General features: G+C 39.6%; 1 protein-coding gene across 1 annotated transcript; it reads right to left on the bottom strand.

Annotated features, from left to right (window-relative positions):
* Window positions 1-516: 516 nt before the first annotated feature.
* LOC112900052 (protein MICRORCHIDIA 7-like) lies at window positions 517-13,343 on the bottom strand. Its single transcript, XM_025968777.1, has 20 exons — window positions 12,918-13,343; window positions 12,359-12,436; window positions 12,201-12,235; window positions 12,031-12,121; window positions 11,050-11,142; window positions 10,891-10,975; window positions 10,166-10,241; window positions 9,760-9,885; window positions 7,833-7,931; window positions 7,650-7,751; window positions 5,936-6,094; window positions 5,759-5,854; window positions 5,281-5,332; window positions 5,086-5,197; window positions 4,672-4,745; window positions 3,471-3,829; window positions 2,670-2,767; window positions 2,035-2,110; window positions 1,086-1,208; window positions 517-974 (listed from the first exon to the last, which is right to left on the bottom strand). Exons 1-20 carry the CDS (start codon window positions 13,315-13,317, stop codon window positions 906-908), a joined length of 2,403 nt encoding a protein of 800 aa, XP_025824562.1. The 5' UTR covers window positions 13,318-13,343; the 3' UTR covers window positions 517-905.
* Window positions 13,344-14,096: the final 753 nt, after the last annotated feature.

Genomic DNA, 14,096 nt, shown 5'->3' with positions numbered 1-14,096 from the left:
GCCTCTACCGTATCTCTAAGAATTAAGAGGCGCTGCAATAAATTACCAATTCTATTCCCAATATCAAAATATTTTTTTGCGATTATTAAAACACACCTCCCTCATACTCAAATGTAGGGAATTTCTTTCTCTAGCCTATCTCTACCCTACCCTATCCTTTAAGTAATCTGCTACACCATTGACTATTAAAACTACAAAACGTGCTATTGGTTATGAAGAGAGAAAATATATAAAACATGAGAGATAGGTAATCTGTTGAAGATGCTCTAACCCTGTTATATAAGGCAAAGCATGTTCATGCAGCTTCAGGCTTGACAAATGAGTTCCTGGCGAAATGTAATTCACCCGTCTTCAAATCTTAGCGTAAACTACGAATCTCTACATTATCTAGCAGCATTATTTACCGTACGTGCACTTCTCCGTGAGGTGTAACCAATCAACCATTGGCAACTGCTGGTACAACCGTACAAGTAAAGCCCAAAATAAGCCAGCAAACAGAGCACAAGAAACTGGCAATGACACAACACATAAATGATTATTAACAGAATGAATTGTGATGATTAAGCAAGGGTTTCCTGCAAGGTAACCGCCGACTGCCGATACACCATGATGTTTCCTTTAGTTGTCACTACTACTTGGCTGTACACGACACGGGATGATCCAAACCATCTGGGGCACGACGACGATGCGGCTAATCCTCAACTCTAAACAAACTAGGAGTGAGCTAAACATGGAGTAAAACCCTACCCTAAGCTACAACAGCTTCAACTTGTCTAGTTGCAGAGGCAACTAACTATTATGCCTCAGGCCAGCATATATGCAAAAACTGAAGCTGGCCCCGGTTGGTAAAAGGGCGGCGATGCTGCTAGTATATTTCCTCAAAACTTTGCGGCCTGTTTATTTCCTCAAACTTTGCGGCCTTTCCTGGCGGCGTTCAGTTGCTCCAGCAAATCCTGTATGGTGGCAGATGCGTCCTGCCAAAGAGGAAGTTGAACGAAATGTTTGGAGCAGCAATAAAGAAAAGGGTCGTGCGGTGCTGCGACATGCCACACAAAAAACTGTTGTCACAGTTTGTTCACACTCACCTTCAGCTTCTTCCTCAGGCTCTCCTCTTCTTGGTCTCGACGGTTTCTTTCTTCTGAGAAGATGTCAATCAATGCTTCTTGCTCCTTGGTTGCAGACTCAAGTTGTCTCTGCAGATCCTCCACCTGGAAGATAAAGGGAATAGAAAAGACGCAAGCATATATTTATCCCAGGAACACAATGTATTCTTATGGAGCAAAGTATATGATAAACATGAATGCTCATAGGTGCAGCAAGCAGTCACCGGTCATGGCATGCATTTAGGTATCATAAAAGGATATACTGTTATTTTACTGATCAAACACGCATAAACAATGAATTTGTAACATGGATGAGCAATCTATGGTTAGAAAACACATGAGTGTCGGGCATATAAACACAGAATTCAGTGGTACTCCCTCATTTTAGTTTTGTTAAGTCAAACTTCTCAAATTTTGACCACGTTTATAGAAAAATGCACCAACATCTATTGCACCAAATCAGTTTCATTAAATCCACCACGAATTATCTATTGTTCCGAGTGTTATTCTAAACCCTAGGTGTCGCTACACCTAAAAAATACTGCACCCAATTACTGATAGTCAAACTGAACGTGATTCAGTAATATGGCAATTCAGTTCAGTAATTTCTGATCAGTTTGGCCAGTAATTTAAATGTTGGTTGTAGAATATCCGCTACACCTAAGGTGTAGAATAGGTGTAGAATAGTGTTGCCGTTGTTAGTTCTTCTAATTTTAGATATTAATATATTTTCCTATAAACTTGGTCAATGTTAGATAAGTCTGAATGGGGACAACTAAAACGACATACATATTGGAAGGGGGGTATAGAACATCTCCATACACTAACAGGCAACAAAATTATAATTACAACGAAACTAAACCCACATTCACTGCAATAGAGTGGGCAGACTTGTTTTTTTAGATCAAGCAGAAAAGACAGAAGTGCATACCCTCTCTGTCAGAGACTTAATCTTGTCACGCTCCATCACAAGCTCTTGTGACATTGATTCTTCCACACCTGATAATCTGAGGGAAGAACATCATTAACAAGCACCTTACTGCAGCTAGATAAACTAGAATATTGTTAATACTTAATACATTGCAAGCATGCTCATTTGGTAGTTCCAGAAGCGTGAAATTTGCTTACTTTAAAATTCGCTTTTAGGTAAGTATCACAACGTTCAAGCAACTATCTCATTACCCTCATCTCTTTTTTATAAAGTACATTCCTCTCCTAAGTTCTAACTAAGAGATCAGAATAAGACAAGTGGTAGACAATACAAATCCATCGTCAAGTCTCAATTTCTGAATATGTCATGTGGACCATCAAAATCTCTTAATCACAACTCTTGGTACCTACCCTATTTGAGCAAGCGATCCCTTAACACAATTACACAAAATTGCTACATTTTGAAATCATTCTCTCAACATTTGCACAACATGAAGTATGGTGAGAATGTGACAATGTGATCAATCTGATGCTTTGGATTTCAATTAGATCCCATCAACTGTCATCAACATACTAACTATAATGGTTGCCCAATCGTAACAGAAAAAATAGAAGCTGGATCCTAGTGATATTTACCTTTCCTTTAGTGATGAGTTTTCATCCCTTAATTTCTTGATAACAATCTCATACTCATCAATAGCATGCAGACCTCCATTACTTGTTCCATTTGGGTCCTGGGTAGTAAATATCAAATAGATAAAATTATGATGCCTTGACAAGATATTCAACAAGTCTAAAGCAGGCAAATAGCAATGTAGTACCACATGCAAAATTTGAAAGCATGGTGAATATTATCAGCAGTTAACTACAAATAAGTTTTATATCAAGCAGGTTATGTAGGAGTGCAACAGCATTAATGAGGAAAACAATGCACCTGCAACTCATTAATTTACATGGTATATAACTATATAGGGCATCAATCCATATTTACTCCAGTAGAAATTTGATATGGCAACTATTCCATTAGAGGAATGCTACATGTTGTTCCAGAAATTTTCTATGATCTTTTATGGCAAGAATAGTAGCGTTATAATGTACGATTCAGCAAGAAAAAATACGGGCCACCTGAAATTATAATTTACACTTCACTGTGCAGTTTATATTACCAAACTCAAAGAAAACTAGCATTTCACCAAAACCCAGCTAAAGTAATGCTAGAAGGTAAAGACCACAGAGTGTATCAACAGAAAGAAAGGACAAACAAGGATACAGGTTATTATGGCAAACAGTGGTAAGAAGCTTAATACGATATAAAAGACACTCTTGAAAGCTGCATAAATCATAATGCTCTAGCACAGCACGGCCGCAGTTATCATTTGTGAATAGGAAATTAAGCATGTAGGTAAGTATAATTGAACATTAACAGAAGGAAATTACCATCGACTGTGATTTAGTTCTGACCCTCTCTCTTTCTGTTAGTCCACTGGATGGTGTTGTCAAACCAATACTTCCATTTTGAAACGATTTTTGGTTTGTATTCAGGGTGTGAGATCTTGACCTAGAAGACGGAGTGCCCACAAACTCAGAATCACTGCTGTCGCTATCTGGTAGCCCATGTAGTATTGACTTAGTAGATCGTTTAGTCTTTGCAGACTTCTCAGCTCTCTGCTGGATACCAAATGATGTGCCTGCCTTCCCGCTCTTTTTACTATTGTGGAAAACTTTTGAATGTGTGTAACCTTTCCCAGAATGATAGGGTGATGGGTGTGCACTTGCGGTGTTTTCTGGAGAATTTTCTGTCCAAAATAGAAGAGACAATTGGCATGCTTGCGATACCTTACGCATATGTAAAACAAATTCAAACGAAAATGATGAAGATGTCATACAAAACATATTGCTATGAAGGTTGTTTTTGGATTTTGCTGATAGTGCACGAATAGAAGAACCATTAATGCAAACTCTAAAAAATGGCAAAGATAATTCATTCAAAGAAGAAAAAATAGTTCTGATTACAATGGTCCACAAATAGCTTACCTCAACTTGCTTGGGAGTTAGGACTAAGGGTTTTGTTGTTATTTTAATTATTTGTTGCTTTACAAGAATAGTTAATGTTTTACAATGATCCTCAAAACTCTCTTGCAACTTTCAAATATTCAGCCATGTGGGCAATAATATTTTGGAGTGGTATCTCTATTTCATACCCTTTTTTTTTACATGACTGGTACTACGTTATTATATTTTAAGGATGCAATTTTATAGTTTATGTTTGGGCAACTGTTTCTTTTCAAAACATTCGACAGGAGCTAATTTGGTAGCTATACGTGCCCCTGGTCCAAGAGAGCTGTCTGTCACAAACAGGTAGGTCTGAGCCCACTTGTGAGTGGCAAAAAGTCTCTGCAGATAAGACCAAGACAAAACAAGATATGAAAGTTGAGGAACCAAAAGAGGACCAATGTATTTGCACCCAAAAAAGGAAGCAGAAAAAAGCTAAAAGTTTAGAGGCCAAGACAAGTTTCTAGAAAAGCCAAAACAACCTATAATTTGGAATGGGAGGAATAGCAAGTATGCAGAGTTAGTAAGCTAAAATGCTCCCAACAAGTCACAGCATAGTCAAATCCAGCGTTATCCCGATATTTACCTCCCTCCTCTCCTGCCTCAGAGTTTCTGCCAGGTCGCGGTGCAACATATCCTATTCGATGAGCATTCCCAGACCTATCAGAAAGAAACAGAGGAAGATGAATGTTGAGAATTAGACTGAAACTTCATACAACTTGGTCTGCCAAAAGGTGCTAAACCAGGAAGTTAGGGCATGTTTGGAATCACACCCCTACTTCGCTGTAGCTAGTTGCCTGTGGTTTGACCAGAAAACACCTAGCGAAGCCAGCGCTGGTTCAGGGAACCCAATAGTTGGCATTAACCCAAACGACCTCCTGAAGACATGGCCAATGCATTTTGGCTGGCACTCAAGCGTCCATCCAAACGTTCCCTTACTACCAATATATATTATTATGCCAAATCAAGATGAACGAAAAGAAACAATGACAAAACGTACCAGTAATCCTTCTGCATTTGAACTAATCGTGTTTCAAGTCTTGCCAGAAGTGTTGTGCGCTCAAAGTCCTGCTTATCATGAGCTGGCTCTATGAAGTTTGCCTCAAGTACACCTGCATTGTAATTGCTCGTTACTAGATTTTGAACTCAATATACATAAAAGACTATAGAAACCAAAGCAAGGAAGAGGACCTACCTATGACACCGCGGCCACCGCTTCCAGCAGCAGTCCACACTCTCCAGAAAGGCTAAAAAACACTCATGTTAACTAATTGATAAACATCATGTGAAGTACTACCAAGAAGTATGACAGAAACAGAATACAGGTAAACACCATTGAGTGAGGCCAATCAATAACTACTATTGGAAGTAAACACTAATTAGTAATTTCATTTTTCATCTTTACTAAATGACACGCCAACTTAATGGAAAATGGCCACAAAGATGGAACATTCAGTTTATGAAGCATAGGCATAGGCCAGCATGAGTTATTCAGTTACATATGGGAGATTTATTAAGTGTATTGAAGGATTTTTTTTCTTTTACAAAATACTGATAACTAACAAAGTATGTGTTCTACCAGCATTATTAACCATTGATACATCAAAAACATACCAAAGCAGTGGGAAAGCAATCGTTATAGTGGCAGCAGAAGTACAAAAGAAAAATAATACCTTTATCAAACGGTTCTGGTGGTATACATTAAATCCTTGAACATCAATGTGATGTTTTGCATCCTTTACAAACCCAATTGTAACATCAGCTACCATCTGCACCAAAGAAGATCTCCAATCAGTTACCTATACATCATCAGCATTAAGAAAAAAGGTTTTCAAGTCATAGCTGTTTACACTTGAATCCTTTGGATGTCCGTTAGGTGCCACTGGCCTGTATGTAACCTCTTTTTTCAGCATCATATCAGTCACAATATTATGGTGTTCAATCTCTTTTCCACGTAAAATCATTTGGAAGTAATTTGGAAGTCGCAGATACAAAATTGACGCATAACTCTGCAAAAGTGTTACGAGCCATTCTTACCAAGCATATCTAAATGCAACATCCATTAGAACTGAAACTAACATTCTTTTAAATAACATGCAGAAAATTATGATTTGTCAACCAAGGAGAATGCAAACCAGGAAAATAGTTCTGGATTGTAAAGATTCACTTAAACCATCTCTAAGTATCCTGAAAACAATGTTGATCTGCAAACTTAAGGGGCTACTGTGATACTATATTCTAGATAGAACTGCATAAACTCAAGAGGTGCTGCTTCTAAGAAATCTGCAGTACTAAGAGATTTTTTCAAATTGATCAAATGCAAACTCATCTATTCATGTTCTCGGCTGTGCATTAACACTGACATTTTAGTTATGTTTAATTCCTTTATGCCCAGAGTGATTATTAAGGATCAATTAGGTGTCCAGGGTCTCTTGCCATGGCCCTGGCTTGCCTTGGATGCATATTGTATCAACCATGGGCAAAATGTATCAGTAAGGTGTGCTAAGGCATGGCCTCAGGGCAAAGGCAGTTCCAGATGCCGAGCAGGAGCATGAATGTAAAAAAGGTAGCAAAAGTAGGAAGCAAAGGAAAAGGAGGAAGCAAAGGAAAAGGGGGCCAAAACTTTATTAAGAGTACAATAGGAGGAGCGAAAGTGTTAAAGAGACTTCGAGAGTGAAAGGGTTAAAGAGAGAGACTGCAGGTCTTCCTAAACTGCTCCAAGCCTCCTTCTGCAGTGCTCAGCCTCATCCTCATGAAGCCATCCTCGTGCTCAGCTCCTCTGCCTCTGCATTCAAATCTGTGTATGCCTTTCCCTCATACAAAAAAGTGCGTGCATACGCATCGTATCGTTCCTCTGAGTTCATTTTTCTGCTTCGCTTTTTATTTGCTTTGATTTAGTGGTGCTACAGTGTGATACTGATGATAGATAGTTAACTATTGTGCTTACTACAACATTAAGCTACTGCTTGGTGAAATAAACAGATAACTACTTAAGCATCATCATATGCAGTGGTGCTATGTGCTGACTAAATTTGCTGTCATGCCAGGTTGAAATGTATGTCTGGCCCCAACACGAACATGCCTTATGCCCTAGGCAGTATGATGGTGATTGGGGACCGCGTGCTGCCTTGTCACCTTTGCGAACATACCAGAACACATCAATAAATTCAATAAATCAATGTACATAAAATGCCATGCACAGCATCCTAAGTCTTCTTATTTACAAGATACCATAGAAGGAAGAAATTATCAACACATCAATTTGGGCAGAAGCACTAGGTATTCATAATTTGCACACACCAGAAACATAAGCTGAGCATTTTATGTCCAGTTTCATTTGATCAGAACTGAACTGTCAAAGTCACTGCTAAATCAGTTAAGAAAGGGGATGCACTAAAGAACAATTTTCCATGAAAACAAATCTACATAACATAAATCTTTAAACTGAAGATACTGTTTCGTGATTAATAGCAAAAGGTGCTGAGGTTATGACTACCAGACATCAATTAAATACATGACTTCATCAATTTACTAACAAATACTGTACGCATACATCAAACTTACCCTCAAGGAATGCCTGTATGTGAGGTAATGTTTGGAATTTGGGAACTGCTTTGCCATCTGGATATTTTTCTCATCACGATTACCACCTCTGAGTTGAATATCCTGCCATGTCAGACATCACCAGAAATCACAGGGGAGCCACTTAACTAGAATGGTGTACAGCCTTTGGACACTGGAACTCACATGTACATCAGCATCAAAATCAAGCTCCAAGTCCCCTTGGTCATCCTCCCAAAGATTGTAAATAATAATACGCGTCCCTTGTTCTTTCATTAGACTAAACTGCAGTGGCCATTTGGAGTACTATAAAATGTAGTGCATTCTAAAAGTAAAATAAGATACATACAATTAAAATTTAGAGGATGGAAAATTTTGATGGATCGTGGCACTGCAGAAATCAGACAGACAGTTTTCCATATGAGTTAACTTTTTTACAATATTTTGAATTTCCAAATTAATCTTAAAAATGCATCATAATATACAACGAACGAGAAAATAATATGATGCTTCCAATGAAACAAAGCGTGCTCTAAAGATAATGGAAATAAAATTCAAGGAAAATTGCAAATATCTCGTAGATGTCACTTCAAGATTCAAATACCTTGCTACAAGTATGTTTGCGGCACTTAACATTCTACTCCCTCTGTCATAATACAACCTCTTAAAGAGTTCAAAACTGTCCCAGAATACAAGCATTCGTGGGGTTTTTGAGTTTGTGGGAACTCAACAACCCCAACACCACTTATAATTAATTAATCCTGGGTCCCATCTTATCATTCTGTCTGGCATGTGAATCAATTTGCCGCATACTTATATTCTGATTGACTGGAGCAATTTATGGAGCAAAAAGAGAAAGCATGTAATCTGTGCGATCAAATTTAAACCTGCTATTGATCGCCTAGGGACTAAACAGATGGGTGATTAATGAGGGGCACATTTCACTTTTACCTTCCTGCTTAATCTGTCCTCAAAATCCTACAAGTGCTTATATTCGGGGATGGAGGGGTACAACTTGACACCAGTTCAAAACCTCCCTGAAGGGTAGATGTCACTTCCAGTCCTCCACATAGGATGCCAGTATGCCAACATCAAAAGGAAATCGGGGAGGATGTGAACTAGAGCCCACTGTATCAGATCTATAGATTCAGTTCCCTCCATAACATCAAGTGAGAAGTCTTGTGGAACCTAGCTCATAGTTAAATCCCCAACCGAGTTAGCTTCCATGTTGGCATATTACATGAGCACCCAAGGTAATCACAGCTGATCTACTGACACTGCATCACCTAAACACCACCACAGGGATTTTGCACCAAAGTTGGAGCTTAAGTTTGCATTTGGTCATGTGCAGCCCATTAGGACCATGTGATGGAGCAGCGCCAACCCATTCTAGGGCAGGCGCACTGTTCATGTGCGGCTACTGTTCACTCGCACAGTAACTGCTTGGTGCTATTCACGACGGCCCTAGGATTAGATTTGTTCTTTAGGGATAAGATAAGGTTGAGTTGGTTCCTTAATTCTAGAGATTGGTTTCTTATAAGTCAAGTCACCCCATCTATATAAGTATAGGATTATATCTCTTTTAATTAATCAAGAAAGAAGAATATCAATTTATTAGGGTTGGCCCTTTTATCACTGGCCTTGTGATGTGGCCACCGGGCGTCGGCATGATCGCATTGCTTGAGTTCAGGGCCATCTAAACTATGTCCATGACACATTTTCTCTAAATACAATTCCACAGCCTATGTACATCATGAATCCACTACTTTTGACTTGCAGCAAGCACATTTATAGTTTGCTATAAGGTTCTTAAGGCACTAAGGCATCCTATGGCAACTTGGGTGCAGGTGACAAGGTGTAACCAGGCACTTTTGGCGAGATATACTAGTCATTTAGGCGACACCATACGAACCTTGGTTTTCAACATTTTTCTATTATTTGACCATGAATGAGGACAACTACTCATAAATACCGTTGTGCCAACAAGCAATTGATGTAGTACTTTATCCAACAAAGTTAGATAGACAATGTTCTTTTTCTCTAAAGCAAGCACTAGGAAAAGGTGAAGCCTTGAGAAACTGCACAGTATAATTGTACATGTCCTCAACTATACCTGTTCAAGTAATTCTGCTTCAGTTGAATATGGAGACCATGTAATGATAGTCTGTAAGCTTGTATTCCAATCATGAAATGTAGTTCGGACCATTCTTTCCCAACCTTGTTTATATTCGTAATCAATCTGAAAGTGCGCAATAAAATATGTCAGGTTGTAGTGTTCTGTTTAAAGGTCGAGAAGCTGATTGTGTGCCTCAAAATAAAAGGACTGCCTGTCAACTTCTAGATACAACACACTGAATGTCCAGCAAATTATTCTTCACAGAAAATAATAATCGAACAACGACCTAGGTCTGTTAAAAATATATATTCTGTTCAGAAGACAACTAATATAGTGATTGTTCAGAACATATGATACTTAAATAATTCAAGAATTAAGAAATTCATGACGGGACAGAAACTACCATTGGAACAAGTATGTCCTCTTTGCCTGTGCTCCTAAGAAATGTATAAGATAGCATGCCAATGCTTTGAGTAGGCCTTCATGTCAACCAGAAGTAAAAAGTAGAAAGGTGTCAGTTTGTTGACAAAACACAAAATGTGTCAAGGTATAAATAAAAACACAAGTCCATAGAAAAACTTAAAATAAGTATAACTCATTACTTTGAAAAGGAAAAGAACCACAAGTCGTTTATTAAAATCCCAACCATTTAAACACAAGCCATGCCATATGAATGCGGTCTACATATTCTTCCAACTACAAAGTATGTCATCCTTTCCTCCTATGTGTTGTCTTTGACTCTGTCTTACCACTGCTTTTTATCATGTGTTAGTAAAATTAAGCTATTCAAGTACTGATGCCATTTTTATATAGCCAATCTAAGTTGCTTCTAAGTGCATGTGTTAGTCATAGGAGCTGGAAAGTTCTCCAAAACATGCTATTTGGGATAGTAAAATCTACCATACGTTTTACTAGGAGGATATCAATCTTGAACAACCAGCTAATTTAAACAGGTATATTTCTGTGCTATCAAGATTATATATACCATCCACAAAGAAAGATCATATAAACCAAACAAACTAAAGTGATTTGTATCTCCTATTTTGTCTAAATACACAGTAATTGTGAGAGCAGGGATCTTCAAGAATATGTTGCTACATTGCAAGGAGGACAAAACTGGACCAGAACCTTTTGCCTGATTTTCCACGACTACGAGAGAAGACTAAAACATCAGCACCAAGCCTCATCGTACTTGTCTTGAAACCATTACCATCTACAAGGCAACAAATTAAGGACACTGAATGCATCAAAATTCAACCAAATATTTATGGTTTTATGATAACTTACATTGCCCAATAGTACTAGCAATTTTGCTCTTAACTGAATAACCCAAGGACATGCACTGCCTCATTTTATCGGGGTCCATGCCACCACCATCATCTACACAGTAATTAGCAAGAACAACATCAGTTATAGCATGGTTACCTGAATGCCATCAGTGGCTCCACTAGTCTGCTCATATCTTCTGATAGTTGTATTGAAGACTTTGTATGTGCCAATCTGAACATTGCGTACAGGTTCAAAAATACCAATGCTGATTGTTATTTATAGTGAGTTCATTCAAGAAAATGCCTATTACAGTGTTCTGCAGAAGTAATGAAAGTATAAACTCTTTATGTGCTAAATTTAGCTTATTGCTACTTAATTGGTAAGTAGGGAAAATCTAGAATAGCATTCCATGTACACTTCTAACAGTGAGGTACGAAATATTGTATAGCTGACTCCACATCAACATGTCAAACTAATGCAGAAGGACAGATCAAGAGATCTGCCAAAGTCAAAGGATAGGATCTTTGTCTTTGGTAATAGATAATTGGTAGTAGGATCTACCAACTCCACATTGGATGATTTTGCAGATTGGTTTAAGCACACATATGCATGTGCATTGTCTAATGGAGGATCCCTTTGCTCAGGATGAAATCATTGGAACACATGATATTCATATGGCCTTGTGATGATTGTTTATTTAAATGCATTGCTATACGAGCACCCTGCTAATATGAACTAAAATCCAAAAACATAAAAGATCAGTACAGTCTAATGCAATTTGCTCAACTTTTAAATTACACTTATCTCAGCAAAAGTTGATGCTCAGTTCTTGTTTAGCATAGTTTATATTCAGTACTACCATGAACGGAACTTAGAAAGAGGCATGTTTATTTTTTGACTTGTTACAGGTGACAAAATTGTTACTCCTAGTCAGGTTAATCAAGCCAACAGAAATAATCATGCCAGCGACATATATGTCAACAATGCAACTTAATGCACCTTCAACAAGAAGCATTCTGGACTTCTCTTTGTCACTGTCTTTGCTGTTCTCTAACATGTCTATGTTCACATAGGTAGCTCCATTTATGACCTTCAAAAGAACAGATACTCAATAACCGTAAAAGGATTCAGTAATAAAAAGAAGAACTAATATTTCTATTTAACCTTACCTCATCAAGAGAATTGTCCAGCAGCTCAGCCAAAGCTGTAATATCATACACATGTTAACCAAATAATATAGCAATACATTGCTGAGTGGTATGTCTGGACTCTGATTCAGCATGTTATAAGATAGGAATAAGGCAAAAAATGAAGAGGCAGACCATACCCCCTAGAGCCCACTTGTGACTTGTTGCATTTGAGTGCAGAAATCTAGGATGCACACGAACATGATCCATTCCAGATGCTGAAACGAGAAATTGGTGAGAACACAAATAACCACTGAAAGACAACTAGAAACATCACACAGACAAACACACAAGGAACAGCAATGATAGCGCACACCACTCAATACAAGTGAATCATTGCATTTCACCATGGAAATCTAATATCAGGAAAAGCAGCAGCCATAAATCATTCTTTACTTTGCATTTGGAGACTTATGATCCGACCTGGGATTCCGCGCACATGACTAGCGAGGCCATTACTCATTCCGCATTGTCATTAAAAGTAATAAATCCATTGCAAAGCTCTTAGATACAACGTTATTATTTCTTTCCCCACTCATTGCCGTTCAGAAGCAAATTAAGAAAGCAGCAATGTTGCAAAAATCTGAAGACATCGGATCGCATGATTTTCTGGATTAAAGAACCGACTCGAATTCTTAAGAGGAACACTAATTCCAGGAAAGGGGGTGAATGCCGAAGGGTTTTAGTATCAGATAGTACCTGACGGCTGCGGCACCCCATCCCCGAGCGGCTTGCCGTCGTAGTCCCCGGCCTTCCAGAACTGCTTCGTCGCGAACGCTGCCGGAACCACCGGCGGCGGCGGCGGGATCGGCTCGAGGAACCCTCGGGGCACGGCGATGGCCGCCGAAACCCTAGCCCGCTTCCCCGCCGAGCCGTCCCCTACCGCGCCCCGCACCCTCTTGCCGCTCCCGCCGCCGCCCTCGCCGTCGGAATCGGAGTCGCTGCTGCTGAGGTCGATCACCGCCGCCGGTGCCGCGCTGGGCACCCCGCCGTTGCCCCCCGCCGCCGGCGCCCGGGGCAGGGGGCCGCGCTCCTCCGCCGCTTCGGTTTTCACCACCGGTGGGCTCATGAGCGATCTCGAGAAGTTCGAGGTATCCATCTGTAAATTTCCTGCCCTCTTTTTTATTGCAATTTTCCTTTTCCTCTCCTCGCGCACGGGTTTGTATTTGGCACCGGCACGCGGTACAGAAGCTTACCGGATTTGCGTACGTTCACCGACATGTGGGTCCCCGGGTTGCAGTTGCCCTGGGGCCCACATGTCAGTTGGTACACTGATAGGTGCAGTGGAAGTCTGGAAAGCGCATTTGGAGGGGGAAAAGGATAGAGGATGAACTTTTCTTACCTTTTCTCGTCCACCTCGGCTTGGTAATGCGAGATGTGTCCCCACTCGGGTTTGGTGGGCCATAGATGTCAATGACGCACAAACATAGTGGGCGGAGATGACCGAGCTGAGTCAAACGAATGACGGGGCGCGGCACCGTAGTTAATGCTGGTTGCCACTTGCTATGTGCAGCGCTGCCATGTGGCATGAAGAGGGATGCATGGGAGCCACCTGGCTTGGTGTTCACTCTGTCACTCAAGCAGCACAGGATTGGCAAGTTATAGTTTGCTCGCTGTATATATTATCTTGCTATATTATCATCAATTACTCATTATTGTTGGTGCCGATTTGTACATCCCGATATCTTCATTAGAACGTATATGTATGATTGCTGAACCTCCTTTTAATAATATGGAGGAGAGAGAGGAAGGTGAAGTAACGAGGTGTTTGTTACGCGATAGATAGGAAATAACATCCTGATAAGCTAAAATTAAAGAATTTAAGATCGTCCTTCATCATTGAATGTGTTATTGATATTATCTTTTATATGCAATTAC

The sequence above is a fragment of the Panicum hallii genome, chromosome 7 (genome assembly GCF_002211085.1).
Source record: "Panicum hallii strain FIL2 chromosome 7, PHallii_v3.1, whole genome shotgun sequence".
Taxonomy (NCBI): domain Eukaryota; kingdom Viridiplantae; phylum Streptophyta; class Magnoliopsida; order Poales; family Poaceae; genus Panicum; species Panicum hallii.
Note: the sequence above shows the minus strand (reverse complement) of the source record. Positions and strands in the feature narration are given on the sequence as shown.